This window comes from Quercus suber, unplaced genomic scaffold (genome assembly GCF_002906115.3).
Source record: "Quercus suber isolate HL8 unplaced genomic scaffold, Cork oak 2.0 scaffold_324, whole genome shotgun sequence".
Taxonomy (NCBI): domain Eukaryota; kingdom Viridiplantae; phylum Streptophyta; class Magnoliopsida; order Fagales; family Fagaceae; genus Quercus; species Quercus suber.
Window position 1 is genome coordinate 191504 of NW_027069777.1, and position 26476 is coordinate 217979.

At 43.2% G+C, this 26476-nt stretch overlaps 1 protein-coding gene across 1 annotated transcript; it reads left to right on the plus strand.

The window, feature by feature from the left end:
* The first annotated feature begins 53 nt into the window (after nucleotides 1-53).
* LOC112009397 (uncharacterized) lies at nucleotides 54-5210 on the plus strand. The gene has a single exon (XM_024041730.2). The coding sequence runs from the start codon at nucleotides 54-56 to the stop codon at nucleotides 5208-5210; it is 5157 nt and encodes a 1718-aa protein (XP_023897498.2).
* The last annotated feature ends 21266 nt before the right edge of the window (nucleotides 5211-26476 follow it).

Consider the following 26476-nt stretch of genomic DNA (forward strand, 5'->3'; position numbering starts at 1 on the left):
TGTTTTCGTGTTCAGACTCGAAATAGTGGTTCCCTATTATTGTTCTTTTCAAGATGGAGTCTAATCAAGAAGCTGCAACCCTGGCTCAGCAAGTTCAAACCCTTGCAGCCACCGTTGAAGAACTAACTAAGCAAAACCAAGAATTGAGATCACGGCTTCAGCAAGAGGACAATTGTTCGAAGGGAAATCAGGAAGATGAGGGGGATAGCAATAGAAGAAGTGACCATCGAAGGCCTAACACTCCCGTCGAGCAAAATTCAGATATTCTTCGGGAGATGAGGAAGGAGATGGACGAGCTAAGAAATGCCATCAAAGAGAAAACAGAGCGGAGTGTGGATCGGATGGTCCGGCCAACGGATTCACCATTCACAACAGCGGTTCTTGACTGCCCAGTGCCGTTGAAATTTCGGTTACCTCAGCTCGAGCCCTTCGACAGGCTGAAGGACCCGCAAGATCATCTAAACACCTTCAAGACGACCCTGGGACTTCAACAGCCCCCAGATGAAATCTTGTGTCGCTCCTTCCCTACTACACTCAGGGGGGCTGCCCGAGAGTGGTTCACAAAGTTGCCAACATCGTCAATCGATACGTTCGAGCAGTTGAGCAACGCTTTCCTACGCCACTTTATTGGAGGACAACGACCAAAGAGGACCGCTGATCACTTGCTCACCGTCAGGCAGGGAGAAAAAGAAACCTTGAGGTCATATGTACAACGTTTCACGAGGGAAACACTGGAAGTAGACGAAGCCGACGATATGGTGCAGCTGACGACCTTCAAGGCAGGGCTGAGGTCTAGGGATCTTGTCAGCTCACTCGCAAAGAACCCCCCAAAGACGATGGCTGAAATGCTCCTCAAGGCGCAGCAGTACATGAACGCCGAAGACGCATTGGCTGCTATCAAGGACGAGGACAGACCAAGGGACAAAGGAAGGAAAGAAGATGATCGCAGAGGGCAGAAGCGAGACCGTCCAGATCATCGAATCAGTGACGGAGTCAGAAGGAAGGATGACAAAAATCCAAGGACGGTAAAATTCACCCCTCTCGTTATGCCTGTTGACAAAATTTTAGCGCAGATTAAGGACGAGCATTATCTTAAGTGGCCACGACCACTACACTCATCTCCCAACGTCCGCGACAAAAGTAAATACTGCCGATTCCACAAAGATCACGGCCACTACACTGAAGATTATAGGGATCTCAAAGAGCAGATAGAAGAATTGATACGGAGGGGGAAGTTGCAGAAATTCGTAAAGAAGGGGGAACATAGCAAATTCGGAGAAGAAAACAAACGCCAACAGGGGTCCTCCTCCAGGAACGACGGTCGTCAATCACAACCCCCTCAAAACATAGTCGGGGAAATACAGACGATCGCCGGGGGTCCTACCACTGGGGGCTCATTCAAATCACTCAAGAAAACACAGCAACGACAAGTGAATAGCATCCACGTGACACATCTGCCAAAGCAGAGACGAACTGATCAGGATATGACCTTCAACGAGAGTGACTCCCGAGGAGTGAAACAGCCACACAATGACCCCTTGGTTATAAAACTCACTATAGAAGGGTTCAACACAAAGAGGGTCCTCGTGGACAATGGTAGCTCCGCTGATATCATTTACTTTTCCGCATTCCAACAGTTGAAGCTGGATCCCAACAGACTTCGTCCATTTGACTCTCTGCTCGTCAGTTTCAGCGGTGACAGGGTGTATCCTAGAGGAATAGTGACGCTGACGGTCACAGTAGGGACGGACCCAAAACAGTTAACTCGTCAGGTAGACTTTTTAGTAGTTGACAGTCCGTCATCATATAATGTCATCATCGGAAGGCCAGCACTTAACAAGTGGAAAGCGTCCACATCCACGTACTGCTTGAAGATGAAATTTCCAACGGATGACGGTGTTGGTGAGGTAAAAGGAGACCAAGTTCTAGCTCGAGAGTGTTATCAAGCTGTTTTAGCAGCTAAGGAGAACCACACGTGGATTGTAGAAGAAGAAGAGGAAGAAAAAGCGGAAGCACTGGAAGTAGTGGAATTAATCGAAGGGGAAACAACGAAAACAACCAAAATAGGGACAATGTTAAGTCCTGAAATGAGGACGAGACTCATTCAATTTCTCAGGGAGAACTTGGATGTCTTTGCCTGGAGCCATGACGACATGCCAGGTATATCTTCAGAAGTTATTCAACACAAACTGAATGTAGACCCCGAAAAGAGACCCGTCAAGCAGAGACGAAGAACCTTTGCGCCAGAAAGGGACCAAGCAATTGCTGACGAGGTAAACAAACTCCTGACTGCAGGCTTTATCAGAGAAGTATACTATCCAGACTGGCTGGCCAATGTCGTCCTGGTGAAGAAAGCAAATGGAAAATGGAGAATGTGCGTGGATTTCACAGACTTGAACAAGGCCTGCCCAAAGGACAGCTTCCCGCTCCCTAGGATAGACCAGCTAGTAGACTCTACGGCCGGGCATAAGTTGTTAACGTTCATGGATGCATTCTCAGGGTACAACCAGATAAAAATGGCTGACGAGGATCAGGACAAGACCGCCTTCATCACCAGTCAGGGACTCTACTGCTATAAGGTAATGCCCTTTGGTCTGAAGAATGCCGGAGCAACCTATCAAAGGCTAGTAAACAGAATGTTCGTCAAACAAATAGGCAGGAATGTGGAAGTTTACGTCGACGACATGCTCGTCAAGAGCAAGGAGGAACTAGAGCATCTGGACGACCTTAAGGAGACATTCGACACCCTTAAGCAATACCAAATGAAGTTGAACCCTGGTAAGTGTGTCTTCAGTGTCGCCTCCGGAAAATTCCTCGGGTTTATGGTGTCCCAGAGAGGAATAGAAGCAAACCCTGAGAAGGTACATGCCATACTCAATATGGCATCGCCTAAGTCCGTCAAGGAAGTCCAGAAGCTGACGGGACGGATTGCAGTGCTTAACAGGTTCGTGTCCAGAGCAACGGACAAGTGCTTGCCATTCTTCAAGACCCTGAAGCAGGCCTTCGAATGGACTGACGAATGTGAAGCGGCCTTCCAAGAGCTGAAGCGCTACCTCAGCAACCCACCGCTCTTGAGCCCGTCGAAAGAAGGTGAAAACCTTTATTTATACCTGGCCGTTTCCTCTACGGCCGTTAGTGCAGCCTTAATACGAGAAGAAAACAGGAAACAGCTCCCAGTCTACTATGTTAGTCAAGCCTTCCAAGGAGCTGAATTCAAGTACCCAAAGATCGAGAAAATCACGTTTGCGTTGATAGTAGTCTCGAGCAAGCTCAGGCAATACTTCCAGGCAAACCCGATAGTGGTAATGACGGACCAACCTATTAAGAAGTCTATGAGCAGGCCCGAAGCAGCAGGGAGGATGGTCCAATGGGCAATCGAACTCAGCCAATTCGACGTGGAATACCATCCCAGGACGGCCATCAAAGCACAAGCTCCAGCTGACTTCATCGCCGAGTTCACCTGTCCATACGAGCCGAGCCCTGCCACCGGGGATGAAACATGGATGGTGCAGACTGACGGTTCGTCAACACAGAAAAGGGGAGGAGCAGGGGTCGTCATAACCACTCCCGAGGGTGAGATACTAAAGTACGGGGTACGGCTAAGATTCCCGGCGACCAACAACGAAGCTGAATACGAAGGGATTCTAACAGGTCTGAGGCTTGGGAGAGAGCTCGGGGCTAAGAACCTATTAGTCCAGAACGATTCAAAGGTAATAATTGGGCAGGTCAGAGGAGAATACGAAGCAAAAGAGGAAAGAATGCAGAGGTACCTCAGATTGACGAAACGCTTGATTCAAGAGTTCGAAAAAGTGGAGTTCGTCCGAATTCCGAGAAGTCAGAATATGGCTGCAGACGAAGTCTCGAAGATAGCCTCGTCAGAAGAGACAGATCCAAGAGCAGACTTGATGATGGAGATACAGAGAAACCCCAGCATAGAAGAAGTTTCAACACTTACAGTCGAAGGCACAAATAACTGGATGACACCCATAATATCATTCCTTCAGGATGGCCACCTACCCCAAAATGCAGACGAAGCAAAGAAGATAAAGAAGAGATCCGCCAGATTCACAATCCTTAATGATGCCTTGTACAAAAGAGGCTTCTCAATGCCTTACTTGAGGTGTGTGGACGAAGAAGAGGCCGAGTACGTCCTGAGAGAAGTTCATGAAGGGATCTGCGGAGATCATGCAGGCCCAAAATCTCTGGTAAGAAAAATTACCCGAGCAGGTTTCTTCTGGCCAACCATGCAAGAGGACGCAGCAAGGTTCGTGAAAAGATGCGACAAATGCCAGAGGTTCGGGAACATTCAGAGGCTACCATCAAAAAAGCTGACGACGATAACATCTCCATGGTCGTTCGCGCAATGGGGAATCGACCTCGTCGGCCCACTACCTCAGGGCAAAGGTCAGGTAAAATTCTTACTGGTTGCTATTGACTATTTCACTAAGTGGGTTGAAGCAGAAGCATTGGCAACCATCACCGAGGCCAGGATCCAGGGGTTTGTATGGAAGAATATAGTTTGCAGGTTCGGGATACCACAGACGATCATATCGGACAATGGACGACAATTCGATAGCCAGAGTTTCAGGGACTTCTGCTCGGGCTTGGGCATCAAGAACAAGTTCTCGTCACCCGGCCACCCACAAGCGAATGGACAAACGGAAGTAACGAACCGCACATTGCTCAAGATCATAAAGACCAAGCTAGACGATGCGAAAGGAGCTTGGCCAGAAGAACTTCCCAACGTCTTGTGGGCCTACAGAACGGCGGTTAGAACCCCAACAGGGGAAACCCCCTTCAGACTCACCTACAGAACCGAAGCAGCGATTCCCGTCGAAGTGGGAATAACGAGCACCAGGAGAGAGGCATTTAACGAAGAAGAAAACGACGACCTGCTACGAGTTGACCTAGACTGCCTCGACGAAGTTAGAGACAAAGCACTCAGCAAGATGACGGAGTACCAGAAAAAGATGACAGACTACTACAACAGGAGGGTGAAACTCAGAAGACTCAATATAGGGGACCTCGTCCTACGCAAAGTGACCCAAGCAACCAAAGATCCAGCCCAAGGAAAGCTTGGCCCCACATGGGAGGGGCCATACAAAGTCATTCACTACTCCAGACAAGGCAGCTACCACCTGGAGACCTTAGACGGACAAAGGCTCCCGAGACCATGGAACATCGAACACTTGAAGAAGTACCATCAATAGATGTAATGAAAAGACATGTCCATCAGTTATAATCAATAAAGAAATTATTCAGCCAATATTTGTGTGTGAACATGCCCGCAGAAACTTACGAAAGCCAAAAATGTGGCCAAGTAACAAGATTCCGCCTAGACGGATGTAAGTTACTGACGAGTATAACTCAGTGATCAAAGCCAAAAGTACGGCCAAGTAACAAGATTCCGCCTAGACGGATGTAAGTTACTGACGAATATAATTTAGTAATTAAAAGGCCAAAAAAGGCTAATTGACAAGATTCCGCCTAGACGGATGTAAGTCAATGACGAAGATCACTGAGTGATTAAAAAGCCGAAGAAGATTAATTGACAAGATTCCGCCTAGACGGATGTAAGTTAATGACGAAGATCACTGAGTGATTAAAAAGCCGAAGAAGGTTAATTGACAAGATTCCGCCTAGACGGATGTAAGTCAATGACGAAAATAACTTCGTGATTAAAAAGCCGAAGAAGGTTAGTTGACAAAATTCCGCCTAGATGGATGTAAGTCAATGACGAAGATTACTTAGTGATTAAAAAGACTAAGCGACGAAATTCTGCCTAGACGGATGTAAGTCACCCACGAAGATCACTAAAGAGCCAGAAACGGCTAAGTGATAAAAAACCCGCCTAGGCGAAGACAAATCAAACAAAAGAGGAACGGGCAATCACAAGTATGGGTAAGAAATAAGATTAAAATTCAGAGGCTAAAAAAAGGCCCATTGTTTCTACAACTGAAAGCCCATAAATGTTGGGCTAAAGATACTGTTCCCAAAATAAAAAGATTGTTTGGCAAATAGATTTACAAAAATAAAAAAGCCCAAAACACAACGAGCACCACAACAGCAAGAAATTTTTAAAGGGATTTTTTCTATGTCTCAAACTCGTCCAGTCGCATCATCAGCAGGGGCATCCTCAGTGCGGGCAGCGTCATCAGGAGCGTCAGCCTCAGTGGCAGATGATTGAACCACCTCGTCAGCAGCCATCTCTTGATCCACCTCCTCCAAATCAAGTGCCTCCATGTTTACTCCCGAAGGGTGTTTAACGAGATATCTCCTTAAAAGCTCGAAACCCTTGAAGTACCAACTGAAGAGCACAGTGTTGTACTCGTCAGTGGTTTGGAAGGCTGCCACCGATCTCGCAGCGATTGTTTTGAGGCTCTCTTTGGCAGCCACGATCTGATCATCCTTCTCGACGTTCAGCTGACGCTCCACCCTGAGGTCGTCAGAAAGTTTCTTGGCCTGCTCCCTCAGAGTATTCGCTGTGCCCATCGACTCAATAAGGTCCTTCTTTAGGCCCGAGTTTTCTGCCTCCAGTGCCTCCACCCTAGAAGTCAGGGATGCCACCTTAGCCTCCTGGACGAGGTATTCAGAGGAAAGATGAAGACTCTCCCCCAGCACCTGCGAAAGAGTTAGAATTTTTCTCAAAAAAAAAAAAAAAAACAAAAATGACAAAGCACCTGGATGATTTTATGGACGTGGCCAGCAGCTACCCCACCGAGGGGGACACCAGATAAGGCCTTTAAATCGGCAGCAGTCACCAACTCATGGGCTCGATCCACCGCCATTTTCTCGTCATTCCATATGGTTGACTGACGAGAATCAGCCTTCTCTTTCTCTTTCCCTTTGTTAGAGAGACGTGGCCTCTTCGAAGCAGGGGTGCCACCTATCTCTTCCAGCGACGCGGTTGGAGAAGCTGTCCTCGTCGTCTCCCCCACAGAGACGATCGGGTGGACGGAAGCAGTTGGGGCGACGGGGACACCCCTCCCGGTGACGCGCACCGTCTTCTTGCCGATATTGGACAACGGCTCGCCCTTCTTCGATCTCATCTTGGCATAGAGGTCCTTGTTGAACTTCGTCGTCATCTCTGCCAGAGAAGAAAGCAACACATAAAAAAAAAAAAAAAAAAGAGGATCACTGACGAACTCAACACTTACTTTTTTTTCCCTCAATATCTATATTGCGCAGAACGAAAGGGGAAGGATCTGGACCGAGGTTATAGAAGGCCAACGTCCTCGGGTCTACCAGGTCGTCCCAGTTTTCGATCGTCTGAGCGTATTCAATTGCTTGTTCAACATGCTCCTTGTACCTGTTCTTGAGCTTAGGCCGTCTCTTCACTGCAAAGAGAGGAACAAAAAAGTTATGACAACCACAAACAGATGAATACCACAAAGCTAAAAACGACGAGGAAGGAAACTGACGCACCTAAGGTCAGGGTTGCCCACCGACGAAGCAATCTTGGAATGTCACCCCATTTCGGACTGGAGGGAGTCTCAAAGTCGTCCCCAGACACAAAGAAAAATCTCGACTTCCAATACCTGAAGGACGAAGGCAACCCTCTAATAATCCTGGCCCTTCTCTCCCAAGGAACCAGCTCATAATACCCATACTCCTTTGACTGTTTCAAACGATAAAGGTGGACGAGTTCACCCACCTTAATCATGTCCCCGTTCGCAGCCAACCATATCTCCATACAGTTGACTACTATTCTTCAGGAATTAGGCATCAGCTGCCCAGGAGTGATCCCAAAATAGCCTAGGAGCTCCATGAAGAAGGGGTGGATGGGGAATCTAAGTCCACAGGTAAAGGCAGCCTCATAAAAGCACACTTCACCCGGGAAGAAGTGACAGGCCCTGTCCTCGTCAGTAGGACGACGAACTCGAGCTCTCTCCGGGAACTGAAACCTATCCCTAAACCTAGCCACCGTCTCTGCGTCTAGACCACAAACCTCATCCTGGGCATAGAAAGCCCTAACGACCCGAGGAGAAGAAACGGCCGTATCTCCCTCCACTGGATTGCCACTGGACGACAACCCAGTCTCGAGATCACTGGATCTAACCTCGGACATAACGTTCTTCCCACTCACCAAACCTTCAAACCAATCAACTGATTGCCTAAGTAAGGGCAACAATTCGACCAACACCACCCTAAGGCCACTACCCTCAAAAACAAAATCCCCAAAATCAGAGAAATTGCCTAAAGCCCCTCCTAAATGCGCAAAGAAAAAAGAAACTGAGGGACAAGCTTTTCTAACCTCAGAACTACCAACCATGAAAACCCAACCAAAACTCAAGAAAGAAAAAGACAGTAAAACCAACTGAGTTGCAGAAAAACCAAAAACGAAAAGAAATAGAAACAATAGAAAAATCAGGAACAGTACTGCAAACATAAAAAGAAACGAGGAAAAGAGAAATAGTAGGGAAAGAGAAGCATACCTTAATCAGTGGCAGAGTGGGAAAGCTTTACTTGGCCAATGTATCAGCTCAGAGAGAAATAACAGGAGAAAACTAGAAGAAAATGGCAGAAAAATAAAGAAGAAGAATGAAAAGAGAAGGAAGTTAAAAAGAAAAGCTCGAAAAACGGAAAGGTTGGCGGGAAACCCAATAGTTTCATTACCTCAAACATTAATTGCCCCAATCAGCACTCGCCACGTAGGCCACGATCTGTGAAGCGCCGCCGCTTCGCACTTAATACGGAGCGAAACCCCAAGAGTCACTTTACATCATGTAACCCTTCATATTCCGTGATCGTCAGTAAGTCGACGAACACAGAATCGGGGGGCAGATGACGAGGTAAATAAGCACTGATGAAGCCATCTATGAGAATGATCGTCCTCATATGGACGATAACGTCCCCAGGACGAGCAACGCAGAAGGCCACGGTACTGACGAGGAAATTCAGTCCCTTTAATGCAGTCAACTGAACGGTTACACTTCCAACTGTACGAACCGTTTGGAGACATTGATGCCTCATTACACAGTCATGAAGCGTTACCTAATGGAGCATTAAGACCTCCATAACTTCTCCAACGGTTAGGGACGATAAGGACAGATATAAAACCCATACACTCCCACGAAGAAAAGGAACAAGTAAGAAAGAATACTGTTTATTTTGCTCTTTTTTGTTCAATTTACTTTCCTCACAAAGAAGACCCTATATTCTAACTTTGGCATCGGAGGCGTTGTGGCAGGCACCACACCGGTGTGCAGAAAAGGGAAGGAGGAGGGATTAGCTCCATCCGACGAACATCACTGACAAGTTTACACTTATCACTAAGGTATCATAATATGCACATATATATATATATATATAATTGAATGGAAGATGGTAGAGGTACCTAAAATATATATATATATAATGATTTTCAATAATACATTGAACTTTGCTCAATTAATCACATATATTTAAATGGAAAACCCTTGAATTTAATAATTAAAAACTATTCGAAACAATAATTGAAATAATGTTTAAGTGAAACCTCAATTCAATAATTAAGAACAATCTAAATTATTAAACATTTAAAAATTTGAAATAGAGAGAGACTCACATGAGAATTTAATTTTTGTCATTGAAAGCATGGAAGAAGGCACTGAAATTTGAGTGAGTTTCACCCCAAGTTTAAGTTTAAACTTAAAGTTTAAGTCACGTGCGTTGCATGCTACATGTGTGTGTATATGCATAAAAAATTATATAAATTTAATATTTATTTTAGAAAAGAGGTGGTGTAGTCTTACTCCTGTCTAGTTAATTCTTATTATAATTCATTTATGTAGCGTGTGAGTATGTATGAAAAATGATTTGAATTTAACATATATATTGTAAAAAAGAGGTGGTGTAGTCTTACCTCTATCTAGCTAATATTAGCTAGATAGAGGTAAGACTACACCACCTTTTTTCTACAATAAACCCTAAATCCTAAACCCTATAATAATTAATTCTTATTATAATTCCTTCGTGTAGTGTGAATATACATGAAAAATAATATGAATTTAACATATATTATAGAAAAGATGTGGTATAATCTTATCCCTGTCTAGCTAATTCTTGTTAATTATAGTCCATTTGTTTTGCAAGGAGGTAGAAAACCCCTCTTTTATATATATTAAAAAAATTTAGCGTTAATATATAATAGTTAAGATATTAATATTTGGAAGTGGTATCTCATACGGATTAGTATTTCAATTATGGGTTTTGGTAATTAGAAGTTAGAGTATAGTAGTTAATAATTAGAAAATTACTTTGCAATTTTTTTAAACCAATCCCTTAAAAAAGTTTTAGAAGAGTTTAAATCACGTTAATAAATTATCTCTATATTCATTTTTTTTAGAATCATGTTAAAAAAAGTTACTAATAAAATTATTATTGGTAAACATTTATTAGCCTTATCTATTTAGCTTTGTTGCCAAATTTGTATAAACTCTTTTATTTTATTTTATTTCTTTTTTTCCGAAGAATATAACACAACCAAAAACCTTTAAATGATAATTTACATTCAATATAAAGAATATAATCAAAATTATTCATAATTTTTTTTTGAGAAAGAAAATTATTCATAATTTAAAATAAATAAATTAACACAAATTATAAATTAAGATATAAATTTAGAAAAAACAATAAAGAATAAACCTGTTTGTTTTCTCTATCACTTTGAGAGCATTTTTTTTTTTTTTTTACACATAGTAATATAATTTAAATAAAAAAAAATGATTAGATGAAGAGTTTGAATTGTAATTGTAGGGTCTGTTTTTGTAGCCCAAGTCCAAAAGATATGGGTTAAAGGCCCAACGAACCCAGGACAATGAATTTGTAGAGAGTGGGCGAAAGAGCTGGGCTGGTTATGAATTAAACAATGGTTGGCTAGGTTACTTGCAGTGATGATAACATGAAATAATGCTTGAACAACTCCCTGAATGAATATCCGAAGAGATGTTTTATTAAGTGAACAGTAATTACAACATTCAGAGCTATAGTAAAGTTTTTCTTCCTTTTTTCTCGTCCCCCATTATCAGGGACCCTTCTTCTTTATATAGCACCCTTTTCCATCATCTCCACCATCCACCTGTTCTTCATCTGTGTATCTACTCAAGTACATGTCACGTCATGTGTCTACTTTAGTTCTTTGTGAGTGGCGGTAGCTGAGGTTGCACTGTTCAGGGGTCTTCTTCACATAAATGCGGCCAGAAAAGCTGTTGCAGTGCATTAAATGCGGTGGTAGCAGCTTTTCCTTTAGATATTTTTTAGTTCTGATCATCTCCAGACCTACCCAGAACTTATCATTATCATCGGGATTGCTAGGAAGATCATTTGGACCTTCCACACGTTTGATTGATCAAGGTTATTTGTGACTGAGGAGTAAGACATCTTCGGACCAGTAGTGGCCTCTTCGGACGGTACTCCCTCTCTACTTCTGGGCTTCCTGCCTTCAGATGGGCCGTTCCAATCAACTATTACTCTTCGGAAATATAATACTCCTCGACATGGTGCCCCAGGCCCATTGAGTAGTTCTGGGTTTTTACCCCCCACAATAGCCCCTTAAAATCTTAATTTTTCCCTCTCATCCGAAGAGGAAAAATGGGATTTTGACTTGTCACGGAGTAAAAGCTTGAAAACAGACAAAAATTCGTCCTGACATGTGTGTAGGTATAGATGCGCGCGCTCCATCATTGCTGCCATTGTTTTCCGTATTCCCAAAGTGCTACATTAATTACTCCAGGGGGCGTCTTGTTCTTTGCATCCAACGGTGGGCTATTGATCCAACGGACGGGGTTCTTCCTCGGGATTTGGCGAAATAACTTCTACCCCTTCGTCTGACCTCGTATAAAATCTCAGAGGTAGACATTTCTTCCTTACTTTGCAACTTTCAGACCATCCCACAAGAACAAGCACACAAACGCTCCGAGCTCTTCCAATCGCCGATTTCAATCCTTCCCAGAGTTTTCAAGAATCCTTCCTAGAGTCTTCAAGAATCCTTCTGCAAGTTCAGAGATTGGTCTCTAGTTCAGTTCCAGTAAGTTCTCATCATCTCAATCCCTCAGTTTGCTCTTCAGCTGTCCTTTTTTCCCTTTGAGCATCTATTTCCTCACTGCTACATCGTACCTTCATTTTTCCGTTAAGGAGTGATGGGTAAACTCGAGTATTTGGTAGACAGCCCTACCTAGTTGGAGAAGTTTAGGGCTACATACCGCATACCTCCAAACGTGGGTGTGAGGTATTGCCCTCCGGAGAAAATACTAACTGATCGGAAAATGGGAGAAGTCGTAATTCCTGTCATCGCCTTCCTAGAAGGGGGAATGGCAATTCCTATGGGCCCTATCACCACTAGCTACCTTCGAAACCATAGGATTACCCCTTGGCAATGCGCGCCTAATATGTTTAGGATCTTAGGAGCAATTGAGGACCTTAACCGTCACCTAGGATTGGGACTCACTTGGCTCGACGTGGTGCACATGTATGAGTTCCACAGCCAGCAAGGGGCGGGGTATTATTTAAAATCCCGGTCCGACATTGTTAGGCTCATTTCCTGCCTCCCCAAATCCAATAAAGGGATGAAGGATGACTATGTGATCATCTCGGGCGCGTGGCATGACGGCCCTCACTGTCCGACCAAGCCAGGAGAGCCAGGTGGGGCACATTAGACTTAGGCACACTAACCATAGGCTCAGGATCTTCGTCTCTTAACAGTTTTTGGTTCTTCTTGTGTTGCTGTTTTCCAGTTTCTAACAAAGCTCTGCTGTGACTTGTAACAGATAAAAGAAACATCTCTCCTCGGCTCAGCCTCACCAATGTCGCCGCACTTAACTTTTTACTACGGTCCGAGATCTTTGTAAGCGAGGACGGACAACTCCGATTGGCTCCCCTCATCCTAGGGTACAAAGCGAAGCCAAAAAACTTCCAACCGGTCGGCAACGCGATAACCCAGGGAGATAAACGCCTCAACCGTATTGACGTTGCGTGGAAAGGTTTTTTGGCACCGTACGAGCTTCCGCCCGTACCACACCCAAACCCCCAGGGTATACCCCCTCTCGTCCGGCCACTTTAGCAAGTTCCCCTCGGACCAGAGGTTGAGGGTGAAAAGGTTGGTTCCTCCACCTCCTCGCTAGAGGAGCAAATAGATAAGTTCCACTTCGGGGGGGAAGCTTCAGGGGCAAAACAAGTAGTAGAGGTCTCGGACGCTGAGGAAAAAGGTGATAGGCAGTCCAGCGTCCACCCACTTTTAATAACTGCCCTTCCTGACGATTCTTCGGACGACGACATCGCGGATTTGAAACGTCTAATGAGGAATAAGGGCCAAAAGTCCGAGCAGAAGGGCACTGGGACCTCTCAACCAGTAGAGACCCTGCCTCTAGTGCCTCCCCAAGCTCCTGAACTCGGCTTGAAGCCCATGCCAAACCTACAGAAGAAAAGGCCCCTCGAGCCTGAAGAGAGGGAGGTGGGGGTGCCACCAAAAACAAATAAGCAACAGAAGACGGCGAGAGAACATCAAGGCAAAAGGGCCTCTTCCACTGAAAGCCGTGACGAGGTCGTCGGGGCTGAGGTCCGCCGAGGAGGAGGACCTCGCATCTGGTCCCCAAGGCTAGAGCTGGATGGTGCTCCCATTCCTTGGGATACATCCCTCAGGAATTACGATGGGGGAAGGGCAGGATATGTTGCTGAGGCCCTGCAGTAGCCACTCCTCCTCCCTAATGATATGGAGTCCTACAGGCGTTTTAACCAGCAGGAGCTCTTCTTATCCCTTAAGAAGGATATAGCCATGGTAAATGAACTCACTCTTTTAATTCAGGTTCTATTTTTAATTTGCTTTGCTTCCTTTCTTCACCTTATGCTGAAAATGTTGTCATGCAGATTACTCAGCAAATTTACGTGGCCGAGGAATGGAACAAGAAGTCCTACCTTGAGGCCCAAGTAGTAGCCCAGTCTCAATCCGAGGCGGAGAAAGCTCTTGGCTAGCTGAAGGAGGAGTATGCTCACACGTCAGAGCAACTTAAAGCTGTGACCAGGCAGAGGGACAACCTTAAGGCCGGCCTTAAAAACGTCGAGACCCAGGCCGAGGAGCAGCGCAAACAATTGAACATGTCAGAGATCAACCTGGTGGCCGAAAGGGAGCTAGTGAAGGGTTTCAAGGCTGAACTCCAAAAAGCCAGAGAGAGCAGCCGAGCAGGAGGCTCAACTGGCCAAGGAGTCAGTTGAAACTGAGAGAAAGGCGGCATATCAGCTGGGAATGGATGAGACTGGGAAACAGCTTATGGAGCAATTTGCTTCGGTTGGTCGCGAATACTGCGACATAACCTGGCAAAAGGCACTGGACGCTGCTGGGGTCCCCTCAGATTCTCACCTGAGGCTACCTGGGAGCATATACTATGATCCAGACATCCGAGAGCTCCCAGAGACCGACCCCCCTCCTGCTTCACAGCTTCTTGAGGCTACGGAGCAAAGCTTAGTCAGTCAAGCTCCCCTATCCACCCTTGATGCACCTAGAGAGGCTGGTCAACCAGGTGATAAGGGCAAGCCAACTGAACCAGCCAAAGACAAAGGCCAAGGGTTGGACAAAGAGAAGACTCCTGCTAAGTCCAAGGGCCAAGACCCAGAAGCTGCTGCTCAGATAGGCCAGGCTGCTGACCTTGTGGTCCCTCCAGCTGAAGAGTAGATACATAGGGCTTTTCATTTTTTTTTTTTTTTGTAAGAGATTGTAAGCTACTCTTTTTAATTAATGAAGCAGTTTCTTCTTCGCATTTATTTCCTTTGTTGTGTGTGATACCACTTACTATTGTTATTAAGTCCTGTACTTTAACCTTATGAGGATGTGAGTGATCGTGATCCTAATATCATGTTGACAACACGCATGACTAAGATTAGCAGAATGTATGAGAACTATTACTAAGCAACAAAAACTACAGGGGTTATAGTAAAAAGCTTCAAGAGCCTTTCCAAATGTGCACAAAAGAATAAGAGACAATATAGGTTAGGGTTAATTTAAACACATTCAGGAATTTCAATCATGGCTCATCAGAGAGTGATACTTCAATAAAAACCATTACATTGGATTTAGATTCAAACGTTCAGAAAGCTGTGATAGAGTGTTAACTAACTCAAGTCTTCTGGTCCGAGGACTATGGGCATGAATAGATTTAAGTTTAAACACCTAAAGAAATCGTAACAGAGCGCTAACTAACCCATATCATCTAGTCCGAGGACTACAGGCATGAATGGATTTAAGTTTAAACACCTAAAGAAATCGTAACAGAGCGCTAACTAACCCATATCATCTGGTCCGAGGACTACAGGCATGAATGGATTTAAGTTTAAACACTTAAAGAAATCGTAACAGAGTGCTAACTAACCCATATCATCTGGTCCGAGGACTACAGGCATGAATGCATTTAAGTTTAAACACCTAAAGAAATAGTAACAGAGTGCTAACTAACCCATATCATTTGGTCCGAGGACTACAGGCATGAATGGATTTAAGTTTAAACACTTAAAGAAATCGTAACAGAGTGCTAACTAACCCATATCATCTGGTCCGATGACTACATGCATGAATGGATTTAAGTTTAAACACTTAAAGAAATCGTAACAGAGTGCTAACTAACCCATGTCATCTGGTCCGAGGACTACAGGCATGAATGGATTTAAGTTTAAACACTTAAAGAAATTGTAACAGAGTGCTAACTAACCCATATCATCTGGTCTGAGGACTACAGGCATGAATGGATTTAAGTTTAAACACTTAAAGAAATCGTAACAGGTTGATATGCTGATTAAAAGAAAAATCTGATTAATAATAATACTTTTTGAGGTTATTTACATTCCATGGGCGTGGTATCATATGATTGTCCAGGTCTTCAAGGAAATATGCCCCAATGCCAGCTCCTGAAGTAATACGATATGGCCCTTCCCAATTAGGCCCTAATTTTCCCCAAGCTGGGTTCTTCGCAGTGCCAACCACCTTTCTTAATACCAGATCACCAGGTTCCAGAGGTCTGAGCCTTACATTGGCGTCGTAGCCCTGTCTTAGCTTTTGTTGGTAATGTGCTAATCGGACCATTGCATTTTCCCTCCTTTCATCAATTAGGTCCAAACTCTTCTCTAGCTGCTCATTGTTACCTGTCGGACTAAACGAGCTAGTTCTCAGCGTCAGGAATCCAGTTTCCAAAGGTATGACGGCTTCAGCCCTGTAGGTCATTGAGAACAGGGTCTCTCCAGTAGACCTGCGTGGAGTAGTTCTGTAAGCCCAAAGCACATGTGGCAATTCTTTTACCCATTTATCCTTCGCGTCATCTAATCTCTTTTTCATGCCATTCACAATGACCTTGTTGACAGCTTCGGCCTGGCCATTATCCTGGGGATAAGCTGGGGTGGAGTATCTATTCATGATCCCTAGTTCGCTACAATAACTCCTAAATGCTTTGCTATCGAACTGCAGGCCATTATTCGAGATGAGAATACATGGGACTCCAAATCGAGTAACTATACTCTTCCACACAAACCTTTGCATGTCTACGTCTCAGATGTTGGCAAGAAGTTCTACTTTGACCCACTTGGTGAAGTAGTCAGTGCCGACCAGCAAATATTTCTTGTTTCCTGCAGCCTTAGGGAATGGTCCCACGATATCTAAGCCCCATTAGGCGAAAGGCCATGGGCTGGATAGCGGGTTGAGGGTCCCCCCGGCTGATGAATGTGTGGGGCAAATTGCTGACACTGATCACACTTTTTAACATAATCCAGGACTTCTTTTTGCATGTTTGGCCACCAATAACCTTGAATGATGGCTCAGTGAGCCAAGGATCTACCTCTAGTGTGGCTTCCGCAGATTCCTTCATGCAGTTCCTCTAATAACAGCACAGCCTTTTTAGGATGCATGCACAACAAGTACGGTTCTGAATAGGAACGTTTGTATAGTTTCTGATCTTCAAACAACTAGAACCTGGCTGCTTTCCTCCGAATTTTATCGGCTTCTCCTTTCTCTTCAGGCAAGATGTCTTCCTTTAGAAACTTAACCAAAGGGTCCATCCAACTGGGTCCAGCCCTGACTTGATGTACTTGAACTACTTCTTTTCCTGCTTCGGTGGGTTTATGCAAGTCTTCGACGAGGATAACTCTCGGTAAATCCTGTGCCGAAGAGGTGGCTAGAGTGGCCAAGGAGTTAGCGTGTGAGTTACCATTCCTAGGAATATGCAGCAAGCTGAAAGATTCGAACCCTGACTGCAGATGTTTAACTCGGCTCAAGTATCCCCGCATTCTTTCATCCTTTGCCTCAAACTCCCCCTGTACTTGACCCACAATCAACCTTGAATCTGAGAATAACTTTACTGCCTTTCCCCCCATCTTTTGGACCATACTCATCCCCATCAGTAGGGCTTCGTATTCCGCCTCATTGTTTGTTGCCGAGAAGTCCAGCCTTAATGCTTTCTTAATGATGATTCTCTCGGGGGATATCAGCACTAGCCCCACTCCAGAGCCTTTCTAGTTTACAGCACCATCCACGTACGCCTCCAAATGGGAAGGGCCTTGGTGAGAGATCATACCAACCGATTTTTCATCCATGTCTGATGCCAGCTTTACTTCTTCTAATCGGGGCTCCGTGAATTCGGCTACCAAATCAGTAAGCACCTGGCCCTTGACCGAGGTGCGTGGTATATACTTGATATCAAAAGCCCCTAGGATCGTCCCCCATTTTGCAATTCTTCCAGTGTAGTCTGCACTTCGGAGTATAGCCATGAGCAGAAGCTGGGTGAGAACGACGACTGTATGGGCTTGGAAATAATGTGGGAGCTTTCGTGTACTGAGCACCACTGCTAGAATAGTCTTTTCCAACGGTAAATAACGGACCTCGACTTCATGCAGCGACTTGCTTACACAATAAACGAGTCTCTGCATACCGCCATCTGCTCGGATCAATACCAAGCTTACAGCATGGGTAGCTACAGCGATATACGCGAACAAGACCTCGTTGGGCTCAAGGCTGGACATGATTGGTGGTCGAGCTAGATAATCTTTTAACTGTTGGAAGGCCACAACACATTCTTCTGTCCACTCGAATCCTTTCCACTTATTAATCAAGGAAAAGAAGGGCCGACACCTATCCGCTGATCAAGAGATAAATCGATTTAGGGCAGCCGTCATCCCTGTCAGTTTCTGAACCTCCTTGGGATTCCGAGGAGCTTGCAACCCATTGATGGCCCTTATCTAATCAGGGTTGACCTCAATTCCCCTGTGAGTCACCATATATCCTAGAAACTTGCCTGATCCCACACCAAATGAGCACTTAGAAGCGTTCAAGCGTAACTTGTATTTCCGGAGAACTTCAAAGGTACTTTCTAGGTCTTTCATATGCTCGGCCACCACTTTGCTCTTCACCACCATGTCATCTATGTAAATCTCAGTATTTCTTCCCAACTGTGGTTCAAACATCCTCGTTATCATCCTTTGGTAAGTAGAACCCGCATTTTTCAAACCGAATGGCATCACCTTATAGTGGTAGTTACCCATGGGAGTCACAAAAGCAGTCTTCTCTTGGTCTTCCAGGGCTAAGGGTATCTGATGATAGCCTTGGAATGCGTCCAAGAAGCTCGTTCGGGGGTGTCCGACAGTGGCATCTACCAGCCGATCGATTTTTGGCATGGGAAATAGATCTTTAGGGCATGCCTTATTTAAGTCAGTGAAGTCCACACATACTCGCCATTTCCCGCTCTTCTTCTTCACCACCACAGTATTTGCCAACCACTCTGGGTAGAAAACCTCTTTAATAGCTCCAACTTGTTTGAGCTTTACTACTTCTTCTCTGACGGCTTCAGCGTGTTCCCTAGATGGACGCCGAGGAGGATGCTTCTTAGGGGTGATCATGGGGTTTACTTTCAAATGGTGGCATATAAATTTCGGATCCAGCCCTGGGGCTTCATAAGCGTTCCAGGCGAAGACGTCGAGGTTCTCCTTAAGAAGTTGCACTAACTCTTCTTTTTCCTGCAAAGGTAACTGGGATCCGACTTGAAAGAATCTTTCGGGATCATCCCCAATGATGACTTTTGTCAAATCTTCGTACCCTGCGCCCTTGTCCGAATCTTCAGTAGGCAATAACTGATGCTTTAGTTGCTATAAACCCTTTTCGGCTCTGGTTGATGACTCGGCTCCTGGCTCGTGCTGAATGGCAGCCACCAAGCATTGTCTAGCTACAAATTGATCCCCCCGGATTTCGCAAACCTGGCCTTCGGATGGGTATTTGATTTTCTGATGTAAGGTGGAAGAAACTGCCCCCAGCGCATGCAGCCAAGGTCTGGCTACAATCGCCGTATAGGGTGAAAAAACGTCCACAACTATGAAATCCACCTCCACCACCTCTGAGCCAGTCTGCACAGGTAGTCGTATTTGGCCCTTCGGGGTAACAACTCTTCCTTCGAAACTTATCAGTGGAGAACTATATGATGTTAAGTCACTAAGTTTGAGGTTCAGCCCCCTGTAGAGATCAGGGTACATTATTTCTGCAGCGCTACCTTGGTCAACCATCACCCGTTTCACATCATACCCCTCAATTCTGAGGGTGACGACCAACGTATCATCATGAGGTTGGACAGTGCCCACCTTGTCCGCGACCGAGAAACCTAAAACTAGTTGATCATCTAGTTTACACCTCTTCGGACCCTGACTAGATTCCTCTGCAGGTAACCGATCCACCGACATAACCTTGGATGGCCAGGGTCCTGTTCTCCCTAGGGCTGCAAAGATATCATTGATAGTTCCCAGAGGGGGTTTTAAAGGATCATCCCTCCAGGACTTCGCACTCATCGGACCTTCTCAGCCATTGGTGTGATGTAAGAGATGTCGCAGTTTCCCTTCGTCGATTAGTTGGTCCAAATGAACCCACAAACTCCTGCAGTTCTCAGTCGTGTGCCCATGATCCTGGTGGTATTGGCAGTAGAGATTGCGATTACGTCTATCAGGATTCCCTACCATCTTATTCGGCCACTTGAAGAACGGCTCGTTCTTGACCTTTTCTAAAACTTGATGGACTAGATCTCTGAATACGGTGTTGACAGTCTGGGGGTTGGCTGCTCCTGACTGCGCAGGAAAATCTCTCCTCGGTTTGCTGTTGGTGTATCGATCTGATTTGAAATCCCTCCTCTCTTGGGGGATAAGCTTCTCCTTGCCTTTTCCTTGTTGTTGGTCTTCTTTAACTCTCTTATACTTCTCAATGCGGTCCATTAGCTGACGCATGCTAGTAACGGGTTTACCAGACAAGGATGTCCTTAAACCATGATCAGTAGGGAGGCCGAGCTTAAACGTTTCTAGGGCCATTGCATCAAAATTGCCCTCCATGTCATTAAATATCTCCCAATATCTGTCCGAATATACCTTCAGTGTTTCTCCTTCCTACATGCTCAAAGACAGCAGAGAAGACAAAGGTCGAGCCACTCTTCGGCAGGTGACAAAATGTGAACCAAAAGCTTGGGTGAGCTCTTTGAAAGAGCTGATGGAATTTAGGTTCAGCCCATCGAACCACCTCATGGCAATTGGCCTAAGACTGGAAGGGAAAACCTTACACATCAGCGCTTCGTCCCTGGAGTAGACAGCCATCCTTTGGTTAAAATGACTCACGTGTTCCACGGGGTCTGTTTTACCGTTGTAAATGGTGAACATTGGTTGGTTAAAGCGCCGAGGAAGTCTCGCCTCTTCAATCCTGCACGTGAAGGGTGACCTAGAAATTTGGTTTAGAGCCCTGCTCATGGCGTCGTTTCCCACGTCTCCACGTGATGGACTTCTGCGTTGCCCCTTGCGATGAGACTCTTCTTCATAGGTATAGGACTCGCTGGCTGGTGTCCTGGATTTATGTTGATAAGTGACGTCCGACTTGTCATCAGGGTCCTCATCAGAATACGAGGAAGCCCGTTTCCTCTTTGCATGGCGTAACTCCCTTTTTAGCTTTTCAATCTCCAGCTGCAAATCTCGGTTCTTCTTTGCATGGGACATGCGACTCCCGCCATGTGATTGGTTCTGACCAAGGGGCACGGTGTGTACGCTACCCTCGCGGTCTTGTCTTTGCTCTAGGTTAAGAAAAGGGTCCATGTGCTGAGATGCCCTAGACTTCGCTTCTTGTTGACCGTGTCCAGCCATCACCTACTGTTGTCTTCGCCCCTGCACAAGCTCTTCCCATGGACGTCGCCAATTGTAGGGTCTGTTTTTGTAGCCCAAGCCCAAAAGATATGGGTTAAAGGCCCAACGAACCTAGGACAATGAATTTGTAGAGAGTGGGCAAAAGAGCTGGGCTGGTTATGAATTAAACAATGGTTGGTTAGGTTACTTGCAGTGATGATAACATGAAATAATGCTTGAAAAGCTCCCTGAATGAATGTCCGAAGAGATGTTTTATTAAGTGAACAGTAATTACAACATTCAGAGTTACAGTAAAACTTTTCTTCCTTTTTTCTCGTCCCCCACTATCAGGGACCCTTCTTCTTTATATAGCATCTTTTTCCATCATCTCCACCGTCCACCTGTTCTTCATCTACGTATCTACTCAAGTACATGTCACGTCATGTATCTACTTTAGTTCTTTGTGAGTGGCGGTAGCTAAGGTTGCACTGTTCAGGGGTCTTCTCCACATAAATGCAGCCAGAAAAGCTATTGCAGTGCATTAAATGCGGTAGTAGCAGCTTTTCCTTTAGATATTTTTTAGTTCTGATCATCTCCAGACCTACCCAGAACTTATCATTATCATCGGGATTGCTAGGAAGATCATTTGGACCTTCCACACGTTTGATTGATCAAGGTTATTTGTGACCGAGGAGTAAGACATCTTCGGACCAGTAGTGGCCTCTTCGGACGGTACTCCCTCTCTACTTCTGGGCTTCCTGCCTTCAGATGGGTCGTTCTAATCAACTATTGCTCCTCGGAAATATAATACTCCTCGACATGGTGCCCTAGGCCCATTGAGTAGCTCTGGGTTTTTACCCCCCACAAATCAAATTAAAAAATTTTATCAACTTATAAATTATAATAATAAAAGGATTAGATGAAGAGTTTGGATTGTAATCAAATTAAGATTTTTATCAATTTAAAATTTATAGGAGAAGAAGATAAGTACAAAAAAAAATTATATTAATTTTTTGAAAATTCTAAAAAAAATTCTGCAATTTAGTGCAACCACTTGGCGCAACTACAGCTTCTATGCCCAACTTTTATTATATAGTTGTGGGGTCTGTTTTTGTAGCCCAAGCCCAAAAGTTATGGGTTAAAGGTCCAACGAACCCAGGACAATGAATTTGTAGAGAGTGGGCGAAAGAGCTGGGCTGGTTATGAATTAAACAGTGGTTGGCTAGGGTATTTGAGGTGGTGATAACATGAAATAATGCTTAAACAACTCCATGAATGAATGTCCAAAGAGATGTTTTATTGAATGAGCAACAATTATAACATTCAGAGCTACAGTAAAACTTTTCTTTCTTCTCTCTCCTCTTTCTCCCCCTACTTATCAGGGACCCTTCTTCTTTATATAGCACCCTTTCCCATCATCTCCATCGTCCACCTGTTTTTCATCTGTGTATCTACTTAAGTACATGTCACGTCGTGTGTCTACTTTAGTTCTTTGTGAGTGGCGGTAGTTGAGGTTACACTGTTCAGGGGTCTTCTCCACATAAATGCGGCCAGAAAAGATGTTGCAGTGCATTAAATACGGTGGTAACAGCTTTTCTTTTAGATATTTCTTCGTTCTGATCATCTCCAGACCTACCCAGAACTTATTATTATCATTGGGATTGCTAGGAAGATCATTCGGACCTTCCATACGTCTAATTGGTCAAGGCTATTTGTGACCAAGGAGTAAGACATCTTCGGGCCAGTAGTGACCTCTTCAGACGGTGCTCCCCCTCTACTTCTGGGCTTCTTGCCTTCAGATGAGCTGTCAAAACCAATTATTGCTCCTCGGAAATATAATACTCCTCAACATGGTGCCCCAAGCCCATTAAGTAGCTCTGAGTTTTTACCCTCCACAATAGTATATGATATTATTAGTTTTTTTTTTAAAATTTTTTTTTTTTGTGTGCAGGAGAGATTCCATCGCAACTTCCTTATTGGACAACAATTTTTTTTAAATTTTTTATTATTATTAATTTAATTTTAATTTTTTTTTCAATTTGACCTAACAAAAAATCACAAAAACATTGACATAATCTGAAAAAGAAATCCTACAAATAATGCTTCAATTTTTATTCTAGTCTAGGGGATGTTAATAACAAGGCCGTGTATGTTCATTTAGCCTATTTGGTATTTTGAAGACCAAAAGGTCGAAAAACATATTGTCCATATAGCTACATGATCAGTTTTTTTTTTTTTTTGATAAACTAGACTGTCTTACCAAGAATCGACATATTTTAAGATTGAGCTTATGATCCATAACGCTTGATCTTCTCACAAGATGGCCTATAAATCATGTCTTCGTTACCTCGCATAACAAGTTCATAGCTCATAAAATGGATTTAAGACCAAAATAGTGTTGCTTCAGGAGATGGGCTTGAAGCTCGTACTACATAAATTGGGCTCAAAACCCACGATGTTACCCACATTACATGTTCAACTCATACCTCTCTTATCTTTTGAATTGGGCTTAATGCAGATGTCTTTCTCCTTGGTTCTATGATGGACTCCCTACACATTTTTTTTTTCTTCACAAAATGAGTCTTATGCTTCATTTGTCTTGACAAAAAAACCTTTCTTAATAATAGTTCTTTGAGCTTTTTTGTGTTTGATAGCATTAGAAAATGCGGGTTATAGGAAAACTAAAAATTGGTCAACGACAAAACCTCAATAAATTTTTTTCTTATTTTCAAGAGGTGGTTTTCTGCTTTTATTTTTCAAAAAACGATATCATTCTCATAATTTCCCTTTCATGTTTTGAAATATATAAGAAATGTTAATTTGTTGCTTGTATCAAGCATCATAAAACTTTTTCATTTTCATTTTCAAGGTCGTTATGAAACACACAAAAAATGAGATAGTTTCCAAAAAAAGAAAAAAAAATGTTTTTAGGATTTTCCAGAATATGCTTGCCTTAGAAATTGTGAAACTCATACATGTATCTTGAAAACCCAAAGCCTTAGTTCCATTTGAATAAAAGGGTGGCCCAAGTCCTGAAACCCAACTTAGTCATTAGCATTATAAAAGAAAGAAAGAAAGAAGAAATGACATTTCTTAATTTTTCTTTGCACAATTGAGTATTGACACGAAGGGGATCTATAATCTATCCTATATTTAGTTCCCGGCAATGTATAAGAAGATGTCAAATCGCTGCATAATTTTCCATATGGTTGTTCAATGTTTAAGCTATTGAACCACATGCGTGATTGCCTTATTAATACTCCCTTAATGCATGCAATTCTCACAGTTAACTAAACATGTGCTTTAGCTTGACTTTTGCGGGGGTCAATTATGGATACTAGATTAGTTTTTGCTTCAAAAACAGAGAATCTCTTTTTGAAGTTGGTAAAGTGCAAAGTTAAATTCATACTATTACCAACTTCAAAAGTAAAAAATAACAAATGAAGCTCTACAGTCTACACTCTATGTAACAGAGGTTTAGCCTTCAATTTTTTTTAAGGAAAATTCTATGTTTACATTAATACTTGCAAATTGCAATGTAAATTTACATTATAGACCTACAAAAAAATGGCAAATATTGTATACAAATTTCCCAAAAAAAAAAAAAAAATACAATTCTTACCATTTTTGGCAAATGTATACAACATTTGCTACCTTTTGCAAATGTCTTTTTTTTTTTTTTTTTAATTCTAGTATGTGGATTTTTGTTATTTATTTTTTGAGAAGATAGTATGAGGATTAATTCCTAATTTTTCTGCACTTTCCTTGCCCTAAATTATCTCTGGAAATTTCGCTTTCTCTTCGCAAAGGTCTAACTTTATACTATTTTTCTTATGTCTTATGCGAGACAAAACAGGGACATGCACATGGAGACGTATACATCATTTCCTTTTCATGTCAATTTCTTGTGTCTGTGTTCAAAATTCAAAGGACCAGCCTGGGCAAAATCCCACGGACTGCGGGGTAACTTGGAGTACAGACATTTCTATCACATCAAACTAAAATACAAAAATTTTCTTGCTTAGCAGCGAAACCGCGTAAAGAAAAATGAAGTGTGTTAAGAATTACAAATCTCTCCATAGTAAGATAAAACAAATTGAAGAAGAAAAACGGAGAAACAAAAGAATAAACAAATGAGTCGAATCCACCAGTGGTGCTTTATTTTGTCCAAGTTTAGCTTGTTAAAAAATTATACTAGATTGAGACAGAATTGACTGCATTTCGAACGTTAAAACTTGAGTTTGAGCTTGACATGGTCTATGTTAATTGAGTGGCAGCCTACGAATGCTTAGTGAAAAACAACTATGAGATAAGCACTTACCACATCAATAGTTTGTAAAAAAGTTTGTAGGTTTAGCATTTTCAATAATATTATTCTAATAGACTTTACAAACTAACTTCTGCAACGTATTCTAACCAACTGTAACTACCTAAGTAATTCTAACTATATTGGATTTAATCACCAATGTTGTGACTTGTGAGGTGGGCATTAGTTTCGATAGTAAGAACTAAGGAGAAATTGTGAGGAAGATAAGCCTTTGGTAAAAATCTTTACTAACTAATCAGAAGTAGAGTCAAACTAACGTTCAAATCTTTGTAGGGGACACATTCTCAAACAAAATGAAAATAAACTTCAATATGTTTGATGTGAGTATGAAAGACAGAATTAGAGGCAATGTCAAGAGCCAAACATTGTCACACCAAATTTGAGGCATATGATTAAGGAAAGTTTAGCTACAGTAGAAGCTAAGGAATGATACTTGGCATCATTAAAAAAGCGAGAGATAGTAGATTTTTTCTTGGCTAACCAAGAGATATGGTTGGACTTGGATCCAAGGAAGACAATAAAACCAGATGTAGAGTTGCTGTCAAAGAGGTCACCAATCCATTCAGCATCTGCATAGGCAGACAAATAAGTGATAGGACCAGGCTTGAAGAGAACCAGAATACCATAATCAATGGACCCCTCAAGGTAATGCAAAATCAGTTTGACAATAGCAAAATGAATATCATTTGGGGGCATACATAAACTAATAGATCCGATTAACAGAAAATGCAATATCAAATTTGGTAAAGGTGAGGTATATTGTAGGGCTACAAAAAGGCTGTGATAGGAGGAGGGATCAGATAAAAGGGTACCATCTTGCTTCATGCTTATTAAGGCATTATGTGGGGTGCAAAGAGTCTTGTAAGGCTTGCACTCAAGCATATATATGATGACGAAGAAATAAATTAGAGTCATATTTGGACAAATGAACAAACAGAGCAGAGGTTGTGAATCTAGCTAGGAGCTGAAGAAGCACTAGAAGAATCCAATATCCTTAAGCTCATATGCATTGAATCGAGGAAGGAGGGATTATTGTTAGTTAGAGTAATGTATCATCAACATAGA